The sequence below is a fragment of the Aspergillus aculeatinus genome, assembly GCF_003184765.1.
Source record: "Aspergillus aculeatinus CBS 121060 unplaced genomic scaffold BO66scaffold_1, whole genome shotgun sequence".
NCBI lineage: Eukaryota > Fungi > Ascomycota > Eurotiomycetes > Eurotiales > Aspergillaceae > Aspergillus > Aspergillus aculeatinus.
The window spans coordinates 626,613-651,282 of NW_020291470.1; the positions used below are offsets into that span (position 1 = coordinate 626,613).

General features: G+C 52.1%; 9 protein-coding genes across 9 annotated transcripts; 5 read left to right on the forward strand and 4 right to left on the reverse strand.

Moving 5' to 3' along the window:
- Positions 1–3,258: 3,258 nt before the first annotated feature.
- On the forward strand, positions 3,259–6,021 carry BO66DRAFT_6028 (uncharacterized protein). The gene is made up of 5 exons (XM_025653436.1): positions 3,259–3,312; positions 3,419–3,623; positions 3,719–4,212; positions 4,264–5,744; positions 5,795–6,021. Exons 2-5 carry the CDS (start codon positions 3,544–3,546, stop codon positions 5,909–5,911), a joined length of 2,172 nt encoding a protein of 723 aa, XP_025509145.1. The 5' UTR covers positions 3,259–3,312; positions 3,419–3,543; the 3' UTR covers positions 5,912–6,021.
- A 647-nt stretch (positions 6,022–6,668) lies between these two features.
- BO66DRAFT_387264 (dolichyl-phosphate beta-glucosyltransferase) lies at positions 6,669–8,241 on the forward strand. Its single transcript, XM_025646254.1, has 2 exons — positions 6,669–7,137; positions 7,238–8,241. Exons 1-2 carry the CDS (start codon positions 7,021–7,023, stop codon positions 8,105–8,107), a joined length of 987 nt encoding a protein of 328 aa, XP_025509146.1. The 5' UTR covers positions 6,669–7,020; the 3' UTR covers positions 8,108–8,241.
- Positions 8,242–9,674: 1,433 nt separating this feature from the next.
- On the forward strand, positions 9,675–10,361 carry BO66DRAFT_310200 (uncharacterized protein; the record flags this gene model as incomplete). The annotated part of the gene is made up of 1 exon (XM_025643276.1): positions 9,675–10,361. The coding sequence occupies one exon, from the start codon at positions 9,675–9,677 to the stop codon at positions 10,359–10,361; it is 687 nt and encodes a 228-aa protein (XP_025509147.1).
- Positions 10,362–12,492: 2,131 nt separating this feature from the next.
- BO66DRAFT_310773 (uncharacterized protein) lies at positions 12,493–13,764 on the forward strand (the record flags this gene model as incomplete). Its single annotated transcript, XM_025643302.1, has 1 exon — positions 12,493–13,764. The coding sequence occupies one exon, from the start codon at positions 12,493–12,495 to the stop codon at positions 13,762–13,764; it is 1,272 nt and encodes a 423-aa protein (XP_025509148.1).
- Positions 13,765–14,493: 729 nt separating this feature from the next.
- BO66DRAFT_433406 (putative cell wall protein) lies at positions 14,494–15,942 on the forward strand (the record flags this gene model as incomplete). The annotated part of the gene is made up of 2 exons (XM_025650691.1): positions 14,494–14,577; positions 14,629–15,942. The coding sequence occupies 2 exons, from the start codon at positions 14,494–14,496 to the stop codon at positions 15,940–15,942; spliced, it is 1,398 nt and encodes a 465-aa protein (XP_025509149.1).
- Positions 15,943–16,347: 405 nt separating this feature from the next.
- Positions 16,348–18,341, reverse strand: BO66DRAFT_387269 (ATG3/ATG10 family protein). Its single transcript, XM_025646255.1, has 2 exons — positions 17,435–18,341; positions 16,348–17,365 (listed from the first exon to the last, which is right to left on the reverse strand). The coding sequence occupies exons 1-2, from the start codon at positions 18,013–18,015 to the stop codon at positions 16,819–16,821; spliced, it is 1,128 nt and encodes a 375-aa protein (XP_025509150.1). The 5' UTR covers positions 18,016–18,341; the 3' UTR covers positions 16,348–16,818.
- A 150-nt stretch (positions 18,342–18,491) lies between these two features.
- BO66DRAFT_387271 (putative cyclin) lies at positions 18,492–20,005 on the reverse strand. Its single transcript, XM_025646256.1, has 2 exons — positions 19,594–20,005; positions 18,492–19,476 (listed from the first exon to the last, which is right to left on the reverse strand). The coding sequence occupies exons 1-2, from the start codon at positions 19,852–19,854 to the stop codon at positions 18,838–18,840; spliced, it is 900 nt and encodes a 299-aa protein (XP_025509151.1). The 5' UTR covers positions 19,855–20,005; the 3' UTR covers positions 18,492–18,837.
- A 1,388-nt stretch (positions 20,006–21,393) lies between these two features.
- Positions 21,394–21,750, reverse strand: BO66DRAFT_310601 (uncharacterized protein; the record flags this gene model as incomplete). The annotated part of the gene is made up of 1 exon (XM_025643296.1): positions 21,394–21,750. A coding segment is annotated over one exon (357 nt), but the record flags the coding sequence as incomplete, so codon positions are not given.
- Positions 21,751–22,741: 991 nt separating this feature from the next.
- BO66DRAFT_396959 (pectin lyase-like protein) lies at positions 22,742–24,459 on the reverse strand (the record flags this gene model as incomplete). The annotated part of the gene is made up of 3 exons (XM_025648572.1): positions 22,742–23,186; positions 23,241–23,467; positions 23,518–24,459. The coding sequence occupies 3 exons, from the start codon at positions 24,457–24,459 to the stop codon at positions 22,742–22,744; spliced, it is 1,614 nt and encodes a 537-aa protein (XP_025509153.1).
- Positions 24,460–24,670: the final 211 nt, after the last annotated feature.

Below are 24,670 nucleotides of genomic sequence, written 5' to 3' on the forward strand. Positions count from 1 at the left end.
CAAATATGGGTTAGAAAACCACTGAGGGTATCCCGAAACTAGTGATACTTCAGAGGGTAGTCTCAAGAACTGTCTCGGTGTAAAGGAGAAGTCGACAGTGAGTGCATTGCGAGGATATAGCGGTATATTTGTTTGCCTTGGTTCGGTGGGTCGTACGGCAGTAGTCACCTAATGTAAGTTATAACCAGTACCAAGTACAGTACATACTGCAAGCAGATCAAACCTGCCGCTGAGCGAAAATATAAATTGAAGATTTGTGTGGGATATCGATATCGAAAGAAAGATGAGTATGATCTCAGAAAGCTGTTCACTGGACTAGCATAGATCCTAAGCAGAAGGAGGAGATGGAGACTCGGGAAGAGATTCATGATACCCGCTGGGAAGGTTTGTTGTGTTTGGGTGATTTGGGTGATGGGAGCCGAGTCCACCTTCGACAACAGATCGCTCGGCAAGCACGAACGATGCATGTACATGTACATATACAGCATTGTACGGAGTACCTACTGTAGCAACCGTACTTCTATCGAAGGAGCTAGTTACCTAACTAATCATGCTACGTAAATTGAGAACGAAGAAACTGGCAGACTGTCACACAGTATACAAAGTCTCCTGTACTATGAAGATGCATGTTTCGTGTATGTTTATGTTCAATACAGTAATCTGAGGCTCGGATTTTAGTTCTCTTTTAAGAATGATTTAACTAAATTAATGTGCAGAGTACATTACAACTGTAAGTATTGTCCCCTTTCGATGTCAACGCACTTTGCTTCCGGCTCTGGCCCAATGCCAATCAGGCAGATAACTCTAATTGATAATCGCGCACTGGCAGGCTGAAGTTATAGCATGCCTAACTATAGTCAGGCATCATTAGGATTCGAAAAGAGATTCTCGTGTCTGACGCCTACACTATACGAGCTAGTGGGACCACAAATAACCCAAAGGCCCAAAGACAAGGGCTGATACGCTCAGACCAAACTGAGTGCAGATGACAATTGTGTTTCCAGGCTCTCCTACGAATGACTGATAGTTATCCGAAACTATTCATAGCCAGTATGTTCCACCATTGAATACGACTATTTTCCGTGAGTGGTCGGTGACTCGGACTGCAAGTGCTCACTAGGGCACCGCCAGCCGTATTAAAACAACCTGAGCGATCAGACCCCGAAATCGTGAGGCAGCAGCTTTAATCCTCAGTTGTTGAACGTGGCGCGCTGGTCATGGTCGAATCTATCCTCACGCGATACCTGCCCCGGCAATGGTAGTGTAACCGACGATGTTTATGGTGGCACGGCGTACAGCTTCGAGGATGCTGATACCCTTCATCCATACAGTCTCGCTGGTACCGCTTGACCTGGAATCTCATCGAATGCCAGAATTGTGCACGTATGGGCGCACCTAACACAACTACCTCGCAAAGATTGCTGTCCATGTCTATGAATAGACCGAATAAGCGGTGTCCATGCAAGGGTAAACCCGATTATTAGGGACGAAGAGAATACCCCCCCACCCCCTCTTTCCCCAGGAAAAGGTCCAGAGGACGGCTGTTGCGGCTCCGCCGGGTGTAAAGTCCTGCTAACTTGAAGGAAGCGAACAAGCCGGGTCATCATCAGCGATGTGAGTAGGATCGTTGCAGAGGCCCAAGAACACCGGCGGAGATTTGCATACGTGAGACCTTGAAATCGACGATGATTCATGATTCCATCGCCGGGAAGCCGATCGAGGCCATGATTTAGCCGTCAAATCATCGGTTCGTCGATAGATGGGGATGCTATGGCGATAAGCAGTCTGGCCAGGGAATGTGGATCAGTGGCGAAGTATCAACGATCTCGCGTGGAAAGGTGTTCGAGAAAGGCCATAGTGCACCCTATGACGCAAGGGCAGAGCCATCATCATTCCTGGAATTAAGCTTGTCAGTCAAGTGGCAGCGATGAGAACTTGATTGAACGATGTCGGCAGCCTGCTGCATGCAAGGGAGTGTGGGAGGGTGGCCTAACCCAAACAGTCGGGTTCGGCATCAAGGAGGTCGCAGAACCCACCTGCATGAGCTCCTCAGTATTGATACGCATGTAGGGGGATGTTCTGATAGAGACGTCTCAAATCACGCCCTTAGCAGTTGGACAAAGTTTCAAGTGGAGTCACGGATACTCGAGACATGGGCATCAATGCATTTGACTCTTGACTCGGGATATGATTGAAGATACCTCGTAGTATGCTTGACAAGGCGACCTGACTCGACCGTTAACAACTTTCCTAATTGAGGCATAAGGAAGCATGCGTCGGGAACTTAAAAAGTTCGTCAAATCGAGAGAGAGCTTGAAGAATGGTGAGCCTCGACGCCACCAAAATATGACAGTGTACTTTGTTTTGTTTTATTTCAGTTTGTGGTTTTTCCTTTTTTTTTTTTTTTTCATGGTCATTTTATGAACTCCGCGATGGACCGATGGCGAGGAAGAAACGATCAGCCAGACACAATTGAGATCGCATTAATCGAAAGGATGCTGACGAGATTGGCTCGGATTGGCAAGGAGCTTCAAGGTTGATGGGTAAGTACCTAGTATGAAGGAGGAGACTCCGAGTGAAGACAAGGCAACCAGGCAGCCAGACAACGGCGACGCTGGTGGTTTGTTTCCCGTCAGTCAAAAATACCAGGGCATTACCATTCAAAGGTTCTCAGCACAATAAATTACCACTAGCCTCGCCTTTCCCTTCCCCCCTCGGTTTGACTCGTGCTCTGTTCTGTCTGTCTGGTCTGTCTGATCGTTGATCGTGGAACTCTTCCAATGGTTTCCTCGCCTTCCGTCTCGGCACTTACTTACCTTACCCGTGACCTTACCTTACCTTACCTATTTTTTTTTTTTACCCATCTTAACTACACAGTACAGGGGGTCCTTCCATTGTCACCCACCACATCTCCCCACTTCACAAAAGTTGCTTACTTACTTTAGCCTCTGTCGCCTCTTGGGACATATCCATTCTTTGATACTGTGCACTGTGCTGTGTACTGTACACTTCCCTTCCCCAGCAATCTCTTGTCGGCTTGTCCTAGCTGCCAGTGTTCGTGCGCGCCTTCCTCGGTGATTCGGTTTCTTCGCACAGGCGTTTCTGTCACCCCCCCCCCAGGCAGAGAGGGGGTTAGTTGCCTAAAGAACCTAAACCACTCTCATGTCTTCGTTCTTATAAATAGTGTTTCCCACTGTTTCCTGCTATTCCCAATCGTCCCCTTTCCTATTAAGCTTTATCTCGACACTGCCATTGCCTACCACTTGCCTGACCTTATTCCGTGGTTGGCGGTCTTTTAACTATATCTATCTCGTGCGTATTCTCCAGAAATTCTGAATTCGGATCTATATCTTGCATTTCCCCTGCCTGCGAAAGATAGGAACTATGGGAATGGGGCGTTGATTAGAGACCTGAGAAGACGTCGGAGCCTCAATTTCTTTCAGCACTCTTTCCCAGTTTCCTGTCTTCATTCCCAGTCCTTTTTTGAGACCGACAGAGGACTTATTTTTGATCAGATGACGTTTAATCTACGCCGCCAATACAATGAATGTTGGAACTGATGGTCACGAACATCGGTCACCTCCGCGTCAAGACTCAGCCGAAGGCGCCGCCAAATCTCTAATGTGAATAAACCCTTACCCTCTCAAATCTGTCCTAGCTGCCGTGTCTTTAATGTATGAGCTCTGAGCCTTGAGTAAGCTTCTAACCTCATCTACAGAAGATCATCTCCACCGTCGCTTCCGGGTGATATCTCTCCAGCTGATCCATCGACTACAAACCCAGTTATTCACTCGGCCAGTGCCTCTTTCTCGCATGTAGGAAGCGCCAGTGCGCATTCTCTGGAATTCAATCTGTCGACCGCGCCGGAGAATCGCCTTGACCAGCAATGGGAGGAAGACTGGGGTCAAGAGATTTCCTCGACTCGCCCATCAGATCTAGAAGCCATCGAAAACCAAAGAAACCATGACGAGAAGCATGAGCTAGGCGATGATCACGATATGTCTTTGCAGCATCGGCCAGAAAAATTCCAACTTAGTCCGACGCCGTCCGATGACGGTCTACCTCTATTTCGGAGCGCCAGCCCGGATCAAGGGGCCTCCTCGCCCCATCAATCAAGCGTGGGCTCGGAGGATGCTAACTATGGTCGAGAATCCGCGAGACAGTTGAGCGAGGAGCCAAGGCTGCCAGAGGTTGGCATTGCAACAACCGAAGGTACAGCATCACCTGGGTTCTTGCCCCAGCTAGAGGTTGACTTGCCAACAGAAGAGATGATAATCAATGATATCCACATGATTTATGCCGGTCTTGACATGTGCGAGAAAGTAGCCATTAGATATGACGAGCAGTTTTCCGCCATGGACACTGTGGCCTCGCAAGTTCAACTTGAAAAACTTACCCAAGTGCATTTGACGCTAGTGAGTGAGCAGCATGATTTCTTCAGAGCCTGTTCAGATCCGGCTGCAGGCCCCAGTGTGAAAACCCTGCCTGATGCATACATGATGCCAACTCGCCTGTGGCGCTACGGGATTCATGACTACTTGGAAATGATGCGTCACCAACTCCCTGAATCCCTCGAGTACATGCTTGGCTTTATACAAGACGTCTATAAAACGATGGCCTCTATGGTATCAGAGTTTCCTGCCTATGAAGAGACCTGGTTGGAGTGCTTGGGGGATCTTTCGAGGTACCGAATGGCCGCGGAAACCACTGACACAGAGGACCGTAGGCTGTGGGCTCGCATTGCAATGACTTGGTACAATCGAGCAGCCGATCGGAACCCAGGCATGGGAAAATTCCAGCACCATCTTGGAGTCATGGCTCGACATGATGTCGCACAGAGACTCTTCTACTACACAAAATCTCTACTTGTCCAGCAGCCTTTTCTGGGCACAAAGACGAGTATTCTCGACATATTCAATCCATTTCTTAGAAATTTCATGGCAATGCGCCGTATCCCACCAGTTGGCCCATTCATCGCTGCCCACGCATTCCTTTTTACCGGAGACTTTGGCGACAGACTTTACCATTCCGTCAATATTTTCTTGTCGCATCTGGATCAATACGTGACTCACCTCAATGAGAAATTCATCTTGCAAGGGTTCTTCATATCATCCAGTAATATCGCCGCGATAATGGGATACGGGCACGAAGATGCACTTCTACCACCTGAGTTTGATGTATCGACTGGGTTACCGTCAGCAGACCCCCAAGACTCTTCTACAGCGGCAGCTCTTCGCTGGACTTCACCTGATGATCTCGACACGGTGCAGATAGACTTACTCGCCTATAAAGAGTCGCCAAACATGGCACCGACACTATTTTATGGCTCTTATATGGCGTATCGGACCATGTCAGTGCTTCTTGATCGAATAGGGGACCAAAATATCTACGCAGCATGCCATGTCTATCTTGCATTTCTATGGTGTCTTGCATTGACTCCCGCGGGAATGAAGCATGTGGAGGCCGTCGTACCGTGGAGGAACATCTCAAGATTTCTGAATTCTTTATTTCGCAGCTATATCAAACCGGGTATCGCCGAAAAGCCAGAGTTCCCAGTCTCCGAGGAAACGACATGGGTCGCCGAGGACTACCTTATTAGAGGACACTGCTGGAGCGAACGCTTATACCCTCCATCGTTTTTCGATGGTGCGCCTTCTGTAGACGACATGAGGAATGACGAACTGCCGTCTCGTTGCATCACGAGGATGTATAGGTGTATATGGTTAGGTGTGAGGCTCTCCACGGTATGCTCGCAACGCACCCGGGTTGACAGTGATATACTGATAGAAGACAGTTCAACCGCTGGATAACATACGATGCCGGTTCTCACAAATTCTCCACAACTCGATTTGCCCTGGATCTAGAAACGATTGCCGAGAGAAACGATCCATTTGCTAGTCGAAAAAGCTAACACAGGCAAGCCGCGCAATGAGCGAAGGTATCCATGCCCTGAACAGAACACATACACGGAAGGTCACAGGATGGGACTTTTCCCCTATTATATCGTCCCAGTCACAGCGGACGAATTGAACAGGATAGCTTTCGAGCTAGCATTCTGAAACATTATACACAGTCTGGGAATGGGACTCATGCACCTCTCATCCCATAACATGGCTTATAAAGTTTTCTGATGCCAACAGAGGTTGAGGATAGCGGTCCCATGAGCCGCCAAAGTACCGTACTCTCGAACAAAGTTAATGGTCTGGAGAGAGATCTTCACCGCCATGCAGGAAGTCGAGTGTTTCATTTCTTAACGATCCATTGTCGTTACAGAAACAGATCTACACAGGCTTCTGACTTAATGTCAACCACATACATGGCTTGATATAGCAAATAGTCACTTGTATCTATCCATAGCATCGATAAGAGCAATGAGCCCCGAATTGGACAGAAGTCCGAACCTGACAGTCTTCGATTCTGAAGCAGAGCCTAGATAGCCTCAGTACGCGTGGTCTTAGCCATATATTTGGAGGAGAGAATCTTGCGACCGATAGAAACAACAGGGGAAAGTCTCCACTTGGGTGACGACTGAAGCCGCGCAAAAAGGACAAGTAAGTTTAGTGAGTGAGTGGTTGCGCGTTAACCGTCTGTCTCGGCTCGGCGGGAGGAGCGGAGTTCAACTTGACTAGTGGAACTCCGTACTGTATGAGTACTAGATATTATACTCCGTACTTACTCGCTGTGAGTGCTCCGTAATTAAACCCGCCTGCCTGCTTGCTCGGATCAACCACGTTGCCTCCACTTCCTTCCCCCTCAACTATCAATAATAGTAGGATGGCTATCTCCCTCACTCTGGGATCGCTTCCCTCTCCCTCTTAATCGTTGTCTCCTATCCTCATCACCCTTCACCAATCCACTTTCTCCAGGCATTTACCGTGTCGCATGGCTGGCCAGGATCGGATTGTCCCTGTTCTTATCCCTTTGAGCACTTGAGCTCGCACCTTCAGGCTTCCGCGGCGACTGTCCCGATCCATCACTTCGACTCCCCTCCCCCCGCTCGACTTGCTGCTGGATTGCACCATGGCTCAAGAGGCGTGGTCCGACATCTGCGTCCAATGCGTTGAGCTTCTGGTCAATGTTCCAGTCTCCGTATTACTTGTCACCTTCGCCGCGACAGTGACTGGTTTCCTTGTGCTAGTATGTTTACACCTGGTCTAAATCCAATCCCTTGGTGCACACTGCCCTTTGCTCGCCAGTCGTCTCGGGCCATGGCTGACTGCTCTTCTCAATGAAACAGGTCTACACTACCCTCTACGCGGTCGCACCTGTACCACGGAAGCCTTACCCCGAAGAGAAACAATATCGAACGCTCACGAAAGATGGAGCGATCACGGAACCTCAAGCACTACCTTGTTGGCAAGATGCGTTGGACGCCAAGAGGCGTCCCGGTCGCACTCTCGATAACCCTTCCGTGGAGGAACCTGAGCTGTTCCTTTCTCTCGTCGTGCCCGCGTACAACGAAGAAGATCGTCTCGGGGGCATGCTGGAAGAGGCTGTGAATTATCTGGAACGGATGTATGGGACGGTGACCGGCGCCATTCCGAATGGCGTGGATGCCGATCCAGCGCAGAAGACTTTCCGTCAGCGCAAGTTGGCGAACGGACATGCCAATGGCAGTGCGACATATCCCCCCGTGCACGACAACAAGGGCTGGGAGATCATCATCGTCTCAGACGGTTCCAAGGATAAGACGGAAGAGACGGCCTTCACGTTTGCCCGGGACCATCAGCTCTCGCTGCACCCGAAGGGCTATTCGGGTCCTTGGACCCCGGGGACGAAAGAGGGTGTCCACATCCCGCCGGGCACGATTCGGGTGGTGACCCTAACTGAGAACCGAGGCAAGGGCGGTGCGGTGACTCACGGTATGAGGCATGTCCGCGGGCAGTATGTGGTGTTTGCCGATGCCGATGGAGCCAGTAAGTTTGAGGATCTGGGCAAGCTTGTCGCTGCCTGTCAAGGGGTCGAGGACTCCCTAGGCCGTGGTGTGGCCGTGGGATCTCGCGCCCATATGGTTGGAAGTGAGGCGGTGGTCAAGGTAAGCTTCATCGTGTCGCCCATGCACGACTCCATTTACGAGACTCGCGGAAGAGCTGCTGCTGATCGGTGATGACAGCGGTCCAAATTGCGCAATTTCCTCATGCATTCGTTCCACTTGATCCTCTGGCTGTTGACCCCATCCAAGACCGCCACTATCAAGGATACCCAGTGCGGCTTCAAACTGTTTACTCGGGCATCTTTGCCATATATCATCCCGTACATGCATTCCGAAGGATGGATCTTCGATGTGGAAATGCTCATGCTGGCCGAGTTTGCTGGCATTCCGGTGGCTGAAGTGCCGGTGGGCTGGCGCGAAGTCATGGGCAGTAAATTGAATGTGGTGCGCGATAGTGTCGGGATGGCCTGGGGATTGGCCGTTTTGCGGGCCGCGTGGTTACTCGGCATCTACCAGCGCAAATGATACTTTAGCCGATGTATGCGTTTGGCCTATTTTGGGTCAAGGACACGGCATGGCGCCGTAATAAAGCTTTGATTAATTTGATCGTGTCCTAGAACTGGTAATTGATTATCTTCAAAAACACTGTCTTTTTCAAGGCAGGTGCATGGGCGTGTAGAGCGCGGCGTGTTCCTCATCCGTCATCGGTGGCAAATTCAGGACCGGCAAGCTGGATTGAACTGCGGGGAAGAACGTATTGGATATTGCATCACCGGCGGGTCGAGCATGATTGAGAGACTGCGGGTGTAGACTATGTTATGTACGGAGTACTGAGTAGGCTTCTCTGAGGTGCCACGCCGTTGAGACTACTCTAAGCAGTAACTGGCACAATAGTGGCAATAGCCTGGTTCCATTCATTCCTTCATAGTCTTTGTCTCTCTCTCTTTCTCATCGGCTGGCACGGGTAATCCCGAGAGCCTCGCCCTGTCGATAAACTTTTTCAATAAACTTCTGGGCCGAAGAAAAAAAAAATTCTATGTAAAGAAAAGAAGAATGAAAAAAAAAAAAAATCGATCGGTCTTGGTCCGGTCCGAGTCTCGTCATATTTTTTTCTTTGCTCTACTTTACCCCCCTTTTGCCGTCTTTCTGCAATTTATTCGAAAGATGCCGGTGTGAGGTGATGTCTTAGAAAGCCAAAGCCCAAAGCCCAAAGCCCAAGAAAGAGGGGGGTGGTCTGATAATCATCCGTCTTTGCTTTTTGGCCCCGTTTCTAGCTCTCGTTTTCTGCTGCTGACCCGGGATTGCCTCCTTATACATCCATTTGCGTTATCAGACGGCACTTGGCATGATCTGATCGATTCCTCAATTTATCCAGTGGTGATCCGGTATCTGTCTGCTGGCCTCGACGACGCCTTGCCTGACGTGGATCGTCTCGAATCTGGTCCTTTATAGCCAATGCTACTAACATAGATCGGATATACCGTACAAGATATATATAAAGCAATCCGGTGGCTGGGGCAGTACCATGAGCCGGTCTGATCTACTAATTTAAACTAGTTCATTCTTCACACAAGGATTGACCGACTAAGCCCCACGACGATATCTAACTACTACTATCTGATTATCGTCATATCTTCATCACTATCGTTGTTGTCAAATTGACAGAATCTACACAATGGGGGTACCGCAGCATATTGACCGACCGCCGGTGACTACTGCGTCGCAGAAGAAGTCGGCAAGCATGTCGTCGCATCTTCTCAAACTGCCCCTCGAGCTTCGTCTCATGATCTATGAATATGCGCTGGACGTCCCGAACGACTACATGGACCGGCCGATGATTGTGATCAACGACCGCGGCAATGTGTTCACCGCGCGCGGACGGTATCGGGCCCTCTCCATGTGTCCCAGCTGGGTGGGCGAGAACGGTCGAGTGCGGAATCTCCTGTCCGTGAACCGGCAGATCCACGACGAGGTCGAGGACTATGTGTACTCGCACAACACCCTCTTCTTCCTCAACTCCTTCAACCTCGACCGCATGGCCGCCTTCCTGGACACCCTCAGTGCCACGGCGCGGGACCGCATCCGCAGCGTCGGCTTCGAGATCTTCTTCTTCGTCCATTCCCAGACCGGGGTGCCCAAGCGCACCCTGAAGGAGTACGAGCGAGCGGCGCGCATGCTGCGCGACAAGCTGCCGCACTGGGAGAGCACCCTGTTCTATCTGGATCCGCGGTTCTATTACCCGTCCGCCTCGGTGGGGGGTCTGCAGTCGTCGGCGCGAGGCATCTGGTCGCTAGCCACGATGTTCGGCGCCCTGGGCAAGGATCTCCATTTCTTCCCCTTGCCGTCCATGCACCGATATGTCATGGACGATGCAAAGAAGCTGCTGCAGGATCGGACGCGGGCGTCGCCTCAGAAGCTCGTCTTTTAGGTCGATGGATGCTGGCCTTGTCATCCTCAGTGGCCTGTTCGTCGTCGTGTCTTCGAAGGAGGAAAGCCAAATCATTTCCACCTCATCTCAGCCTTTTGCATATCTTTTTGCTTTTTCTTATCCTCGGTGGACATGAGCTTGGAGTTCTTTTTCTTTTTTTTCTCTTTTCCCGCTGGGTGTGTATCCGATTGGCAGTGTTCTATACTCCAGGTTACCTGTGGGGTCCATCATCTGCAGGATGACGTGGAGGACCGACTGAAACCGAGGGATTTACTCTACCTTAACCAAAGGGTAAACTCCTTGAGTCTTGGTGATTCTCCACTCATAATATAAAACAGTATTATGAGTGTCCGCGCGGTCGCCAGCGGCGGGAGTTCTGTTGCGATGGTTTTTGGCTGGTTGCGCCCACTGGAGGGAGTTCGGATTAGCATAAGGATGGACATTGAAGGAGTTCTGGGGGCATTTTTGGGGCGCGATCTCTGCACATATTTGTATATGTATATTGTATAGATTTTGCTTTTTTGTTCCTTAACAATTTCAAGATCATCATTCTGTGCACCAGTCGAGGTGCAAATAACCGTGACTATCCATTCCGCGAGCAATCCCAATTTGTTTTGTGCCGCCCCGCGCGGGTTCGATCTAACTATAACTCACTACGATCACATACACATACTGAGTAGCATCGAGTACTACGTTATCGGGTGGACATGCCAGATGATGAAGGATAATCCACATGAATGGATCATGAAACCATGAAATCATTTGGCCTTGAGTCAGGAATGAGCTAGACTATTTTTTTCTGTCTTCATTAATCTTTTTTCTCTTTCCCAGTCGAGAATGACTGCGGTGAATCCTGGAGGGGGAAAGGAAAAAAAGCAGAGGATAACGTCATTGACCCCTCGTGATCGACCCATTGTGTCTTCTGTTGTCGTTTTCTTCTATTGTCTGGATTGTATGTGTATGTGTATGTCATTTTGAGAATCACCCTTCTTACCTTAATAAGTGATTGTTTCCGGCTCTTCTTCTTGTTCTCGTTGCTCTTGTTTTCGGTGGATGTAGACAAGACATCCACTGCCTGTTCCTGGTCAGTTTTCTCCCCGGTCAAATCTGGTACGTGTTGTTGTACTGTACAGTGTGTATGCACTACAAGCAGAGTAACCACCGATTCCGACTGCTCTTGCTTTTCCTGACTCTTGTTGTTTCTTCCCCCGCATTTAGTGCTTAGTCGTGGTGGTGGTGGTGGTGGTGGTGGTGGTGGAAGATCTTCTTGGTCGCATCCTCCTCCTCTCCTCATCACGCTCTCTCATCTTTCCTTATTTTTCTCTTCTCTCCCCCCTCACCCCTCCTCTCCTGCGCTCTCACTTTCTCTCCCTCCCCCTTCGTCCTTGTCATTTGGTCGGTTTTCAGTCTGACAATGTCGCTCATTCAACCTCAATACTTTTAGGCTCTGATCACCCATCCATCCCCACTTTTCCCCATCGCATAACTGGAGACAAGCGCAACGTCCACTTGGCCGTCCTCGTGTGGTCGCCTCTATCTACCACCGCCGTTTTCGTCCACTCGAAACACCTCCTCTTCCTCCTCGCCCACCTAACTCTACAGTTTGCCTCGCAGCTTCGCGTTTTGTTTCAGGCACCGTCCAAACATTATCAATCAGGGGTTCAATCCGAATCCCATTGACCGCTGCAGACAACTAGCTTTGACCCCCCACCCTCCCCCCCTCTCCCCCACTCACCGAATTGCTCTTATTCGCCACTTTGCCAAAGTGATCCGTTGTCGTGGTTCCCTGGCTCTTACTTGTCATCGCGAAGCGGTGTCGCTGCATCCGTGCATTATCAATTTATCACAAGCTGTTTGGCTGTCGCCTCGTGCAGCCAACGGACTCTTTTCTTTTCTACCATACGAGCTAGTTAAGGCACTGATTTACTGATTGACTGACGGCCTTATTGTCCGCTTCATTCCAATTGTTGCCTCGTTTCTAGTTCGCCCTACTTTGCCCCTCCTCTCGCCCCTCCACCCATCCCTTTATGAGGGCGCGATCAACCCTCGACGAACCTAGCAAAGTACTCCCCTTCCTCCCTTTGGAGTGTCTCAGGAACCCGATCTTTTTGAGTTACCCGCAACCAACACAATGAAGTCAGCAACTGCAATCAAGTCCCCCAATGGCCATGGGAGCGTTTACAAGGAAGTGCGCTTCTCTCCTACTCCTACCCCCGTCCGTCGCACGCAATCGGTGCCAAATGCGCACCCTGGCTTGAACACCCATGGTGCCGCTGGCGTCACCTACTCGAGCCTGAGCGCCAGTTATCTCGACCAAGCGCGATCACTACTAGACCGTCAACGAATCAGTTTCGAAAATGAAAAGAAGTTGTTCAATGAGGAACGACAACTGTGGGAAAAAGAGCGGGCGTTGTTGAAGTCGAGGATATCGGAACTAGAGGCCCTGCTAAAAGGGCGAGGATCCACCGCATCGGCGACCGTGCCGCCCGGCGCTTTTGCGTCGAATTCCTTCTCCGCGATCAATGCCCCGTACGGTCGCTCCCACTCAGTAAGTTTTGCCGACCAATTTCACGCAAGTGCGCAGGTGTGGGAGGGATCTAGCCCTGGGAGCCGGCCCACCAGGGTATTTCCTGACGCGGAGACGACGGACATCCACACTCTATCGTCGATCCCGGAGCAAGGAGCCAAATATGTCTCTGCGCCATCTTTGGACGCAGCTCTTTCTCCCAAATCGCATGCAGTAGACCCCTCTACCGGCGCCAGTGTCCCTGTACCGATTGAGAAGCTGGACAGCAAGCTAGACGGGATTACCCTCAAGTCATCTGCCCTGCCCCCTGAAGTGGTCGCCCGCGTGATCACACCACCATCACCGTCGCCACTCGAAACCTCCCCGACCTCCTCAACCCGCCCCCCGAATGAGCATCGCAACAGTTTGAAGCTGCGATTATCCGAGCTGGGTCCCCCGGAATTCAACCTGACCAGGAACGCCGGCCATACTCCCATGGTCAAGATCGATCGCGATATTGACACGGAGCAACCGTCGCCTCAGGAGGTCCAAGATGAGGCCAGCCCCCTTGCTCCGGCAGTGCTTCGGCAACCTGCAGAACAGTCCGATTCGTACTTTGCAGACTTGCCGGAAGACCCAGCTCTGAAGGGGCCGCTCTCCTTGTTGAACGAGGAGGAACACGACAGTAGCTTTCTGAAGGAGCTTGATCAGAGGCTTCTGGACCAGGTCAAGCAGGTCCTTGGCCACCACCGCAGGAGCTCTCAGGAGGAGAGGGAAGATGATGAAGATGAGGCTGAGCCTCGCAGCCAGGGTGAGACCGAGGAACCCGAATTGCGGTTCAAGAAGACCACCAATTTTGGCACGGCTTTTGGAAATTCGGACTGCGGAAAAGTATAAGGCTATCTTGCTGGTGCATGAATTTGTCCCAGTATATGCTTGGAGCCATTCGCCCTCTGTGGTGTCATACGGGTGAATTTGGCTTCTTAATTGGATACCATGACTGATGACTCTTGAACGATGCTGAACCTTTTCTTTTTGCATATGCATCGGCAACCATGTGTAACTACTAAATTCATTTTATTCTATCGGTGCCTCACTACGGAGTACTTTTTTGTTGTTTGATTAATTTGTTGGCCGAGCAGCAGCGATGACTCTGCGGCTCCTTGCATCGACCCCGGCCGGAGCAAGCTGTATCCCCACCCTATCTCCTTAGCCCCTTTGGTGAAGAAAGGACTGCGACTGAAATTGTTCTAGGGCGATCCGGACGGAGTGTGGCTGCTGCTGCTGATAAGATGAGAGCTATTTGGATCGAGATCTTGGATCAATTGACGCCACTGTCTCGTGGGCCTTGCTTGGACCCATGGGTTGCCTGGCAATGGCTACAAGGTACAACAACCTCCTAGAAAGGGCTATCCCAGGGTAACTCCCTTCCAAGGCCCAGCTTCAGGATATAAAGACCCGATAGATTCTGGTTGGGCTGATCTTTCTTCAGACTCATCATCGGCTGTCTTCATCACAGCATCCATTCTTTCTCTCCCATACACTCACTCACTGACACTTTGCTGACTTTCTTTTAACCTGCAATCACATTCTTTCTCAACTCTTTTTTTACAGATCTTCACTACCATGTACAACTCCAAGAGCCTTTCGGCACTCTTGTGCCTTGCTCTCGTCACTCCTTCCGCTCTGTCGGCACCTGTTGCCTCCAAGGTAAGTCGGCCTGATGGGCTCAACGTCCGGGACAATTCTAACATATCACAGAGCACAACCCTGGCCAAAAGGCAATTCGACTCAGAGAGCTTTGCGGGTAGCGGCAGCGATATCTCCATCCCCGATGGACCCTACTACAACACGGCGAGCGCCGCCGCCTCTCGCTATCACGAAGGCAGCGGTAAGGACAGCGGATCGCATGAAACGGACAGCAGCACCGCTGCAGGCCAGGCCTGGAATATCGGAATCCCCGACGGTCCCAGCTACACTGGAGGCAACGCCGCCTCCTCTCACTACCACGAAGGCAGCGGCAAGAACGGTGATGGCAAGAACGGTGGCTCGCATCAATCGGACAGCACCGATGCAGGCCAGTCTTTGAATATCGGGATTCCTGATGGACCCAATGTCAACATGGGTAACTTCTACCATGTGAGCCATGAGAGCTCGGAGGCACCTAAGCCTGAGCCTAAGCCTGAGCCTAAGCCTGAGCCCAAGCCTGAGCCCGAGCCTAAGCCCGAGCCCAGGCCTCAGCATCCGGAGACCACTGAGCCGGCATCACCACCTCCTTCACCACCGCACAATGAGTCGGCCCCTCCCGCTCCTGCTCCTCAGACCTCGGATGCACCCAATCCCAACCCTTCTGCTGTTGCTCCTCCTACCCATGAAGGGCCCGGAAGTGCACCCGCCCCTGCCCCTTCGTCCCCTCAAACCCCGACCACTGCCCCTGCTCCTCCCCAGGAAAAGCCTTCTGCGGGTCCTTCTGAGCCTGTCGCTCCGGTCCCTGCTCCTGCCCCTGCTCCGGCCCCTGCCGCCCCGGTTGATGCCTCTCCTGTTGAGAAGCCTGCTAGCCCTGCCCCTGCTCCCGAAGCTGAGGGCCCTGGTGCCGAGGAACCTGCTGAGGAGTGCCCTTCTCCCGAGTCTGAGGAGGGAGCTGGTCCTAGCCCTGCTCCTGAGTCCGCTCCTAGCCCCGCTCCTGAGTCCGCTCCTAGCCCTGCTCCTGAGTCTGCTCCTGAGTCTGCTCCTGAGTCTGCTCCTGAGTCTGCTCCTGAGTCTGCTCCTGAGTCTGCTCCTGAGTCTGCTCCTGAGTCCAGCCCCGAGTCTCCTGCTGAATCCGGCCCAGCACCCGGCCCTGAGACCGAAAAGCCCGCGTCTACCCCGGCGTCTGCTCCCGCTCCCAAAGCCAAGCCTGAGTCTGCCCCAGAGGCCCAACCCCAGCCCGGCCCCGACGCTCCCGCCGCCGCACCCAGCAGCCCCGCATCAACCCCCGCCACAGAGCCCAAGACAGTCCCTGAGAACGAGAACAAGCCTGCCCCTGCGCCTGTGTCCCCGCCACTCCCCGCCTACACTTGTCAATGTCCTGCCTAGATCCCTTTGGAAGATGAATCCAGTGGAATAGTGGCAACTACACGCAGCGCTTCAAGCACGTCCTTTCCCCCTCTCATCAATCAGCGATCATTTTCCCTTTTCATTTGCTTCAAACTTCCCTTCTCTATACAAATTTCTGGCTGATCATGTGTTGTTTGCTTCACAACGGAGCAAAACCGAAGTATTTACTGTCGTATCCATCTGTCCAACTCCTAACATGATGTGTAATTTTTTTTGTCGGGATTGAATGGTTGACAATGTTTTTTCTTTTGGTTTTCTTATATGGCCTTTCTAATCATGATGACCTCTTACTTATCCATTGTTGTGGTTTTTCGTTGTTGAAAATGATAGTCTATTTGGAATTTAGAAACGGAATTATCTATTATCACTATGGATTCCAGATTGGGAGATTTCAATTCAGATTTCAGATTTCAGATCTCAGCCGCAATCTTCATGCCTCGTTTCGCTCGCTAGTAGAAGTTTTGCAGTTTGTGACAAAAGTGAAGCTGGAAGAAAGAGGGGAGGGGAAGCTGAACCGGTGGCGGGCTGTAACATATTTCTTATTGCTTGAGAAGGGGAGCCAACGAACGACCGTCACATCTCGCCGAGGGCAAACAAACAAACAATCCCTTCGAGAAAGTGCAGATGACAAGCATTAGCGACCGGAGGATTCAACAAGAGAAAAGATAAGAGAAGACGCAAATGGTAGTTTAGTTAGTTAGTAGATGAATAAAGTGAAGTCATGCCTCGAAGTAACCATGAAATGAAAAAACAAACGCCTAAACCGCAACCCAACTCCTTTGCCGACTACACCTACCTAGGTAAACTCAACACACACACACACACCCAAGAAAAAACAAAAACCACAAACGAAACTCAAACCCCCATCGTGAAATCATGCTCAATCCCCGGCGTCACACTGGCAATGAACTTCAAAAACACCACCAGATACTGATCCACCCGGATCGCAAATTGTTCTTCTTCGTCGTCTTCGTCGTCGTGATGATCATGCTGCAGCACCTCCCACTCATCGCCGTGTTTCTCCGCCTTTGGGGAGGAATCGTGGACCGAAAGCCCGCGCACGGGATCAACGAGCCCTTCCACCCTGGCGTCATGCTGTTGTTTCTGGGCGGCAGCGCGCAGCTTCTCGCGCCGGATCTTCAGCGCGGCGTCCGCGCGGTCGAGGAGGGTCTTCATGACCGAGGCGTGGCGGCAGGGGTGCACGGTGGCCATTTTGACGTTGCCGTCAAACCAGGGGAAATCTTCGAGCGTGACGGTCTTGTCCTTGTAGTCGCCGACGATGTCCTCCATCATGAGCGGGGGCGGGAGGGGTTCCGAGGGCGAGAGGTAGCCCGATAGGTAGAGGCGCGGGGTGCGGTAGAAGTTGCTGTAGGTGATGTAGAGGTTGTAGGTTCTTGTTGGTCTTTTGGGTCGTCATTAGCCACTGAGTTCTCCAAATTGGGGGTTTGTTATAGGATGGGGAGGAACCTACGTCGAAAGCCCCGAGCTCTTCCCCACGGGCTCCCGGATAATCGCCTCCTCATCGTCATCCTCATCCTCCATGTCGGGGATATCATCTTCGTCTTCCTCCTCTTCCTCTTGATCGGCATGGTCCGCGACGTTCCCCGCTTCGTCGACGGTGCGGATATCCCCTATCCTTCCTCCGGCAGCGGTACCGCCCTGAGCTGGTGATGAGGAGGAAGCACCACCACCACCAGTCCTCAACCACCCTTCCTCATCATCACCTGCGGCATCCTCCCCGTCCCCAAACAGCATATCCCGAACAATCTCCTCCTCCCGCCCCGCATCCCCCGCGAAATCATCGTTCAACCGCCGGTGGCACGGCACGCCCCGCGTCACCAGGAACTGTTTGCCGGCCGGTAGGTAGGAGACGCGTTTGCCGGGCGACGAGGCGTCCGCCCACGCCCACGACGGGAACTTGTAGACCAGGTAGTCGCCGGCGAGCACGAACTCCTCGGGGGTGATTTGGCCCGTCGTCCGGAAGGTGGAGGTGCGGGAGATTGGGGCTAGGCGGTCGCGCCAGGTGCTTAGGGTTGAGTGGAGGATGTTCATTTTTGGAAGGTTTGGGTGAGAAGAGTGGTGGGGCGAGAAGGGGGGTTGGTGTTTGTTGAAGTGAGGTCGGTGATGAACTGGATGGAGGGGGTTGCTGGGTGGGATCTAGAGGTTGGGTTGCGTTGGTGTTAGGTTGTGGGGTTTGGGTGTGGGTGTGGGTGTGGGTTTGGGTTTGTTGAGGCGTGCTTGGTGCTGTGTTTGTTCAGACTGCTGTAAGAGTAGTTTAGTTAGGTGGTAGTTGTAGCTGTGGTTGAAGTTGTGGTTGTTGTAGATAGAAAGGTTGGCGGTGAAAGGGAAGTAGGGGGAAATGAGGGGGTGACGTTGATCCCGCCCGCTGCTGACTCGGCCCTGCGGCACGCGGGGCTTATCGTTACTTATCATGTGGCTGATGACTACACTATGCACGTGAGTCTTTACTTGAGTGCGAGATTTCATCATTTGGGTGCCTAAGAATACCTCATTTCACTTGCTCTGGTCATACACTACTCACACAATACTGTCCTAGGTCCGATTGCCTCTCAGGCTGGTGCGTCCCCGACCCAAGAGCGCCACCTCCCGGGTTCGCAGCGCCGCTACGGCGACACGAATAGGTCCCAGCCGGATAGCAGGGCTTCTCCCCAGCCGCCAGCCGGCCAGGTGAGGACCCTCGGGGGACTCTTGTTCTTTGCAACCCGGACCCGGACCTGGAGCTTGGACGCTGGACCGCTATCCGCCGATCTCCAGCAATCGGCTCGAGTCCCCAAGTCAGCCAGTAGCAAGCTGTATCTTTCTCAGTCTTCGAAGAAACTGCTAGCTTCAAACCACGCTGCTCGCCCCCTCAATTCACTCCCCCTCCGCCCGCCTCCGCTCGATCTCCGCCTCGACCTCCTCGACCGTCATCGGCACCGCCCTCCCCTTCCACTTCTCCAACTCCGCCGTCGCAAACCCCTCCATACTCCGCATCGCCACCACCAGGAACCCCAGCTCCTCGCGGTCCACATCAAACACCTCCCACCACTCACTATTCACCAGCTTGACGCCTTCCTCCCGCGCCGCCAGGTAGATCGCCGCCACCGCCAGCGCATTGGGCTGGTGTGTCACGTACAGCAGCTGCGGCGACATGAGCGCCGCGTTCAGGTGCGCGAACACCCGCCGGGCCACCGCCGGCGCCGTCACGCCGAGCGTCTGCAGATACGTCAGAGAGACCGTGTGCGGCAGCGCGACGTGCGTGTTGAACCCCAGCGTCCGCAGGATGAGCGCCTCCATGCGCATCAGCCCCAGCCGCTGCGCCTGGTATTGTCCCTCCGTGAGCACGTAGGTCTCCGGGTTCGGTGGTTTTTCGGTGATGGGGCTCGGGTTCGTGCACCACAGCGGGGACGCTTCTTTGGACACGAGGAAGCCGTAGACGTTGAGGATCGAGCGCGGGGAGGTCGGCTGGAAGCTGAGTTTGGCTGTGAGGTAGAGGGCGGCGGCGGAGACGTCCTGCGTAGATGATTCACTCCGTTAGTTTGCGTCCCACTCGACTTGTTATATTTTGTAGGGCCCAGCCGGTAATGAGGCTAAAGCTCCAGCGGAGTAAAATGACAGGCTAAGGCCAACCTTCACGTTGTATATCCGGAGACTCCCTCCTTCGGATCCGATCCAGAACCGCGTGAATGTGACAATGGCCTGGGCGATGATGTCCTGCGATAGCCGGAGGTACACCCCCGCTGCTTGCGTGAGGAGGGCCCCGGCGAAGCGGATTGAGGCCTCGAGGTCGGGGGCGACCCCGTCGATGGAGGAGGACGAGTTGGACAATTGTTCGGGGGTCGCGAGCGCATTGCTCATGAACTTGAGTCCGCTTGATGCTGGGGTTGCCATGGTCGACTGTGACGAGAGGAAGAGGTACAGGAGATGAATTACAGAAAAACTTGTATCCGGGTATTCAGGCCGAGTAGCCCAGCGATGGTATGCCGTGTCGAAAGCTGTTATCGCGGTGTTGTGTTGCGCCGTTGAAGCTGTTGGATCGGGGAGATTGCTCGGGCAGAATAGCTGGTCTTTCACCGCCTAACTGCTTTGCTTATGTAAGAGCAGGAGGATATGACCTCATCGATGGCATAGCATGTGGAATTCACTTCGGCTATATTACTCGAGTGCTTGCAGGGAGTCGGGATGATCACGGCATGTCGGTCCTAGTAGGGTCTTCTAGATATATAGTACTTGTGTATGGCTTTTACGCACTGACCAGGCTTGGATTCGAAAGGGATCCCCCAAGCATCGCAGAAAGTGGTATTTGTGGTGTAGAGCAGACATCTGGACTACGAATGAATGGAGGCGGCTCCTGCACCAACGCAGCGAGGAAATAAAGCTATGCAACTTGTTGATCTTAGTATGTGTACAGGAAAAAGAATAGTAGTAAAGACATCCCGGGATAAGCACATTGACCCGAGGATGGCGGCGAGGGCCGATCATCGGCCGAGTGATGTTCTGCCTGCTGGGAGATAAGCTCCATCCTGTGATGATTACCTCCTTCGCTATATCAAAGCAGTTGGATTCGAAGATAGAGCAGGTTAAGCGCTCCGTGCCACGTAGTAAAGAACCACCGCTGCATGAATGCCCAGCTCGTGTTCTGGAACCAAGCCTTTGTTCTTGCCACGAAGGGCTGAAACGCGCGCCCCTTGGAACTCTGGATGCAATGAAATATAGTGCACGATCAGCTCCAAGATGGTGGAGCAGTTGCACCCAAAGTAGGTGATGCTCCAGTGGGTTCCCGCGTCCACGTCGAGCTACGGAACTCGGTCGATGCCGCGGTAGCCTGGCTCTTAGAGACCTGGCATAGGGTGAATTGGGTTGACAGCCATGTTGAACGGTAGAAAATGGTACTCTGCTGACGAGTGGATTCTGGTGGCCAAGGGGATGTGACCAGATCCGGAGAGGGCTGGTCCTGGAGGTCTCAGGTCAAGGCAGAGAACAACGGCACGCTCAAAGGGTGGATTCGGCGAGTGGCATGCTGATGCAGACTCTCGTATATGGCTGATTGTGCATGGGGAGAGGTAATCATCGCCCGGTGAACGTAAGATCAAGCTGTTGCCAGTATGCCGAGTGACAGACGTTTGGGATGATTGGTTTCTCGAGGGATCTCCAGAGCTTGACTGAGCATATTTTGGGGGGGGGGCTCCTAAATTGCGCGGAGATAGTTCTGGCCAGAGTCCAGACGCTCTTTTACAGTCCGAATGATCTAGCCCAGCAGATCCAGCGCTTCCAGGTCACTCAGGCCCTTGTACATGCTTTGAGACAGGAAATTGAACATCATATTAGCGGAGGTGCATGATCGAAAAACAACAAAACAAGGCAAGCGATCATCTTCCTCAAACACGCGACGCTGCATGCATCACAAATCACATCTGGCTCATTGTGCCTTCAGGTTGTACGGGGAGAGAGGTACACAGACCCTCTAATATGATCCGCAAAGAAAGGGGGCTGCTTCTGGCCATTGCACCTGTGTAGCTCTGCAATGTCCTTCGCGACTCGTTGATCCTCCAATTCTTGTCTGAAGAAGGACCAAGTCTTGCTTTGCCTTGACAAGCGAAGAATGTGAACCGGAATAGCGAAGTCCTGCAAATGAGCGACCTCGAAGTCATAATGGTGATTGTTGATGTCGATGACAATGTATGCATGCCGTGGATAAATGTCAACAACAATTTCCCGGACCGCGTAATGTTCTTTCCAGCTTGTCGTGAAAGGCTTACTAAGATCGAAGGCTGAAGCCAGGTAGTTGCTAAGAATTCGATAGGTATGTCAACAACGATCCGGATTGTTCTCAGGCTCTGAATAGCTCCGAACACGTTGTTGGTTGACTTCGTCCATGATGAAAGAGTTCTTTGGAAAGAGACGAGAAGTGCATTGATGGTTACAAAGGATTGATCTTGGGAGAGTTACACTTAAATATACAGAGTACCTTGTATTGAGTCACCTGATTTGATTGCCCCTTGCTTACATATGTATCCTTCGCTGAGGATTTGTAGTATTTCGAGTGCAAGTTGCATCCGGCGTATACTTTTCGATAAGATCAAGAGTGTTAAGACAGCCGTGGTGGAATAAGATCTCATGCCATTCACACATCTAGCAACACTATGTAAGGGCTCAAACATGGGTGCTGGGTACCTTGCACAGGGTAGAACACACCTTGCTTTCGCAGACTCAGATCTTAGATTAGTGTAGGACAGAAATGAGCTGTGGGATGTCAACTGATAGGAAGGAAGGATGGAGGCTAATTTGTATATATGCCTTCAGAGGCAGCTTGTACCACATTATTTTTGGTGAGGGCAAAGACAAAAGACATACGAAGCGTGGCAGTGCGTTAGATAGCAACGTTCTTGTACCCGGCCAGCCTCCTTCGAAGAAAACGGCAATAACTAATCATCGCAAACGTCTCAGATAATTGAATGTAAACCCGGCGAATCGAATCGGCCGCCCAGGAAACACGCCGGGTATTTCAAGAGACGAGTGCAGAAGGAGTTATATACGTTCCTCGCACAAGTTCCTGATATTGGTGACTTCGATTCGACCATGAGCGTATTACTGCATATGTGTACTACCCAGTACTTTATAGAATTAGCGTCGACTCTGAGCCAATACCGCATGATGAAAATTAGACACTATTATTATTCTTGTCCAACAAGCAAGCGAGGACATACTCCAAGGTAGATATTATACATCAAAAAGTAGCAAACTTTTCACTGCCCGCGTGCACCTACACGTGAGGGCTCTAGTGATGACCCCCTTTATGTTGGTGATCCCCCTTATGCAGATGGAACGCCTTGTGGTCATGGGGCTTTGAACCATGTTCAGGGTCCTTGTAATTCGATAAGCAAGAAGTCTGTCCTTCTTGACCACGAACGCCAGCAGTCTGGCTAGGGGCAGCCGAGCTTGAGCTTTGCTGGCTGGCAGCCACACCTGTGCTGGATGGAAGTGCTGACGACCCTGCCACAGCTGTAATAGATGAAGCTGCTGACGATCCTGCCACAGCTGTACTGGATGCGTATACTGAAGAGCTTGCTGCACCCAGACCACCAGGTCCGCTCAGGTGCAGAAGAGCGGAGTATGGAGACTGGCCCGGATAGAAGCTTGTTGGCACAGGAGGGATGGTATAGGACGTATTTGCCAGCATCGCCGTGGTAATATCATCGACCATCCAGGTAGTGGTATACACCCTGGTGAAAAGGGGTTAGTGTGTTAACTTAACTTGTTGCAGAGAGAAAGCTTACCCAATAGATGTCATCGTCTGATGTGCGGTATAACCGGTCGCGGCAGCGGTCGAGGCCGTTTCCAAGCATGCACCCTTTCCATAGGCATTCTCGCAAGCGTAGACGACGTAGTCATCCTCGCTGAACATGTTCACATTTTCAAGACTGATATCGGTGCATGGTACCTCGGATCCGCACTGCAATCGAATGGCCGGACGTGCATTGTCCGAATTGTATCCATGCCAGTTCTGTGAAGAATTAGCGTTTGGGCTCGCGATCCCTAGAAAGTTCACTTTACCTTGAAGGTGAGATTGGTAATCTCCACTCCATCTCCGTCGTGTGCTGATCCCCAACTGGAATCGATCGACAGCGGATAAGCGCCGCCACGGACTGTGACCGTGTCCCAGACGATGTTTCTGACCGTGCCATTGCCCCCATTGTACTTGATGAAGCATGGGTCCGCATCGTTCGCATAGATGTGTCGGTAGTAGATGTCATGGATATCAGTCCCCGTGGAGAGGGAGCCAATCGCCATTCCACCGCTGAGGTTGCAGTAAACGCTCTCAATCAAGATGTTGGATGAAGGGTTCTTGACCGTCACGCACTCATCGCCGTTGGTTGCCTCGACGTCGTGAATCCATACGTTTTCTCCCCAGACGTCAATCGCATCAGTACCCCCAAGAACAGTAGGCCCGCGCATAATGATGTTGTAGATTTCGCCATTGCTGACCGTGTCTAGGGTGAGGTAGTACGCAGGCGAGTCGACTAGTGCGAGACCATGCACGGAGAAGTTGCTCATCTCCTGGAAGCGCATGAGACGTGGGCCGTACTCGCCCTGCGACAAGTACTCGTTGCCATAGCCTTGTATAGCACCGCGGGAGTTACCCGAGAAGAATTCGAAGTCCTTGCAGTTGCGGAAGGAAAACATCGTACTGCCCTCGGCCCCAGTGCGATGAACCACCCCGTCTAGTTGTACGGCCGACGAGACACCATCCTTCAGCGCTGGAAACGTCGCCATGGAGAAGTTACCTGGTGGGATATACACCAGTCCGCCTTTGGCACAGTCGCTCCAAGCAGATGACAAGGCGGGGCCGATATCTGTGCCATTTCCGGGAAAGCCACCGTAGTCGACGATGTTGCAGACCTTGTTAGCCGCCTTGGAGGCATAGGAGGTCGTCGGGCCGACGGCGCCAGACAGCTGCGCGGCGACCGGGAGGGCAAAGAGCAGGAATGTCAACATGCTTTCTTCACGTGGACATGGGTGGGATCATAGTCAGTCGGCGATGAAGGTCGAACTATATAGACAAGACCCCCTTCCCATAATGCCTCCTGTCGCTGGTCACCCTTTCAAGGCTTCTTGGTGAATAGCATGTTGAGTCCGTAACCAGAACTTAGCCCCGTAGGATAATCGCTGTCGTTGTTTCAGATTGAGTTATCACGCGCTTCGCTTA

Bases quoted from the DNA above. Each gene is read 5' to 3' on its own strand.
- BO66DRAFT_387269 (XM_025646255.1), bottom strand. From the start codon at position 18,015: ATGAACATCCTCCACTCAACCCTAAGCACCTGGCGCGACCGCCTAGCC. The intron at 17,366-17,434 runs GTAGGTTCCTCC...ACGACCCAAAAG, and splicing joins AAGAGCTCGGGGCTTTCGAC to ACCAACAAGAACCTACAACC.
- BO66DRAFT_6028 (XM_025653436.1), top strand. From the start codon at position 3,544: ATGAATGTTGGAACTGATGGTCACGAACATCGGTCACCTCCGCGTCAA. The intron at 3,624-3,718 runs GTGAATAAACCC...CCTCATCTACAG, and splicing joins GGCGCCGCCAAATCTCTAAT to AAGATCATCTCCACCGTCGC. The intron at 4,213-4,263 runs GTACAGCATCAC...ACTTGCCAACAG, and splicing joins TGGCATTGCAACAACCGAAG to AAGAGATGATAATCAATGAT.
- BO66DRAFT_387271 (XM_025646256.1), bottom strand. From the start codon at position 19,854: ATGGCAACCCCAGCATCAAGCGGACTCAAGTTCATGAGCAATGCGCTC. The intron at 19,477-19,593 runs GTTGGCCTTAGC...TCATCTACGCAG, and splicing joins TCCGGATATACAACGTGAAG to GACGTCTCCGCCGCCGCCCT.
- BO66DRAFT_387264 (XM_025646254.1), top strand. From the start codon at position 7,021: ATGGCTCAAGAGGCGTGGTCCGACATCTGCGTCCAATGCGTTGAGCTT. The intron at 7,138-7,237 runs GTATGTTTACAC...TCAATGAAACAG, and splicing joins TGACTGGTTTCCTTGTGCTA to GTCTACACTACCCTCTACGC.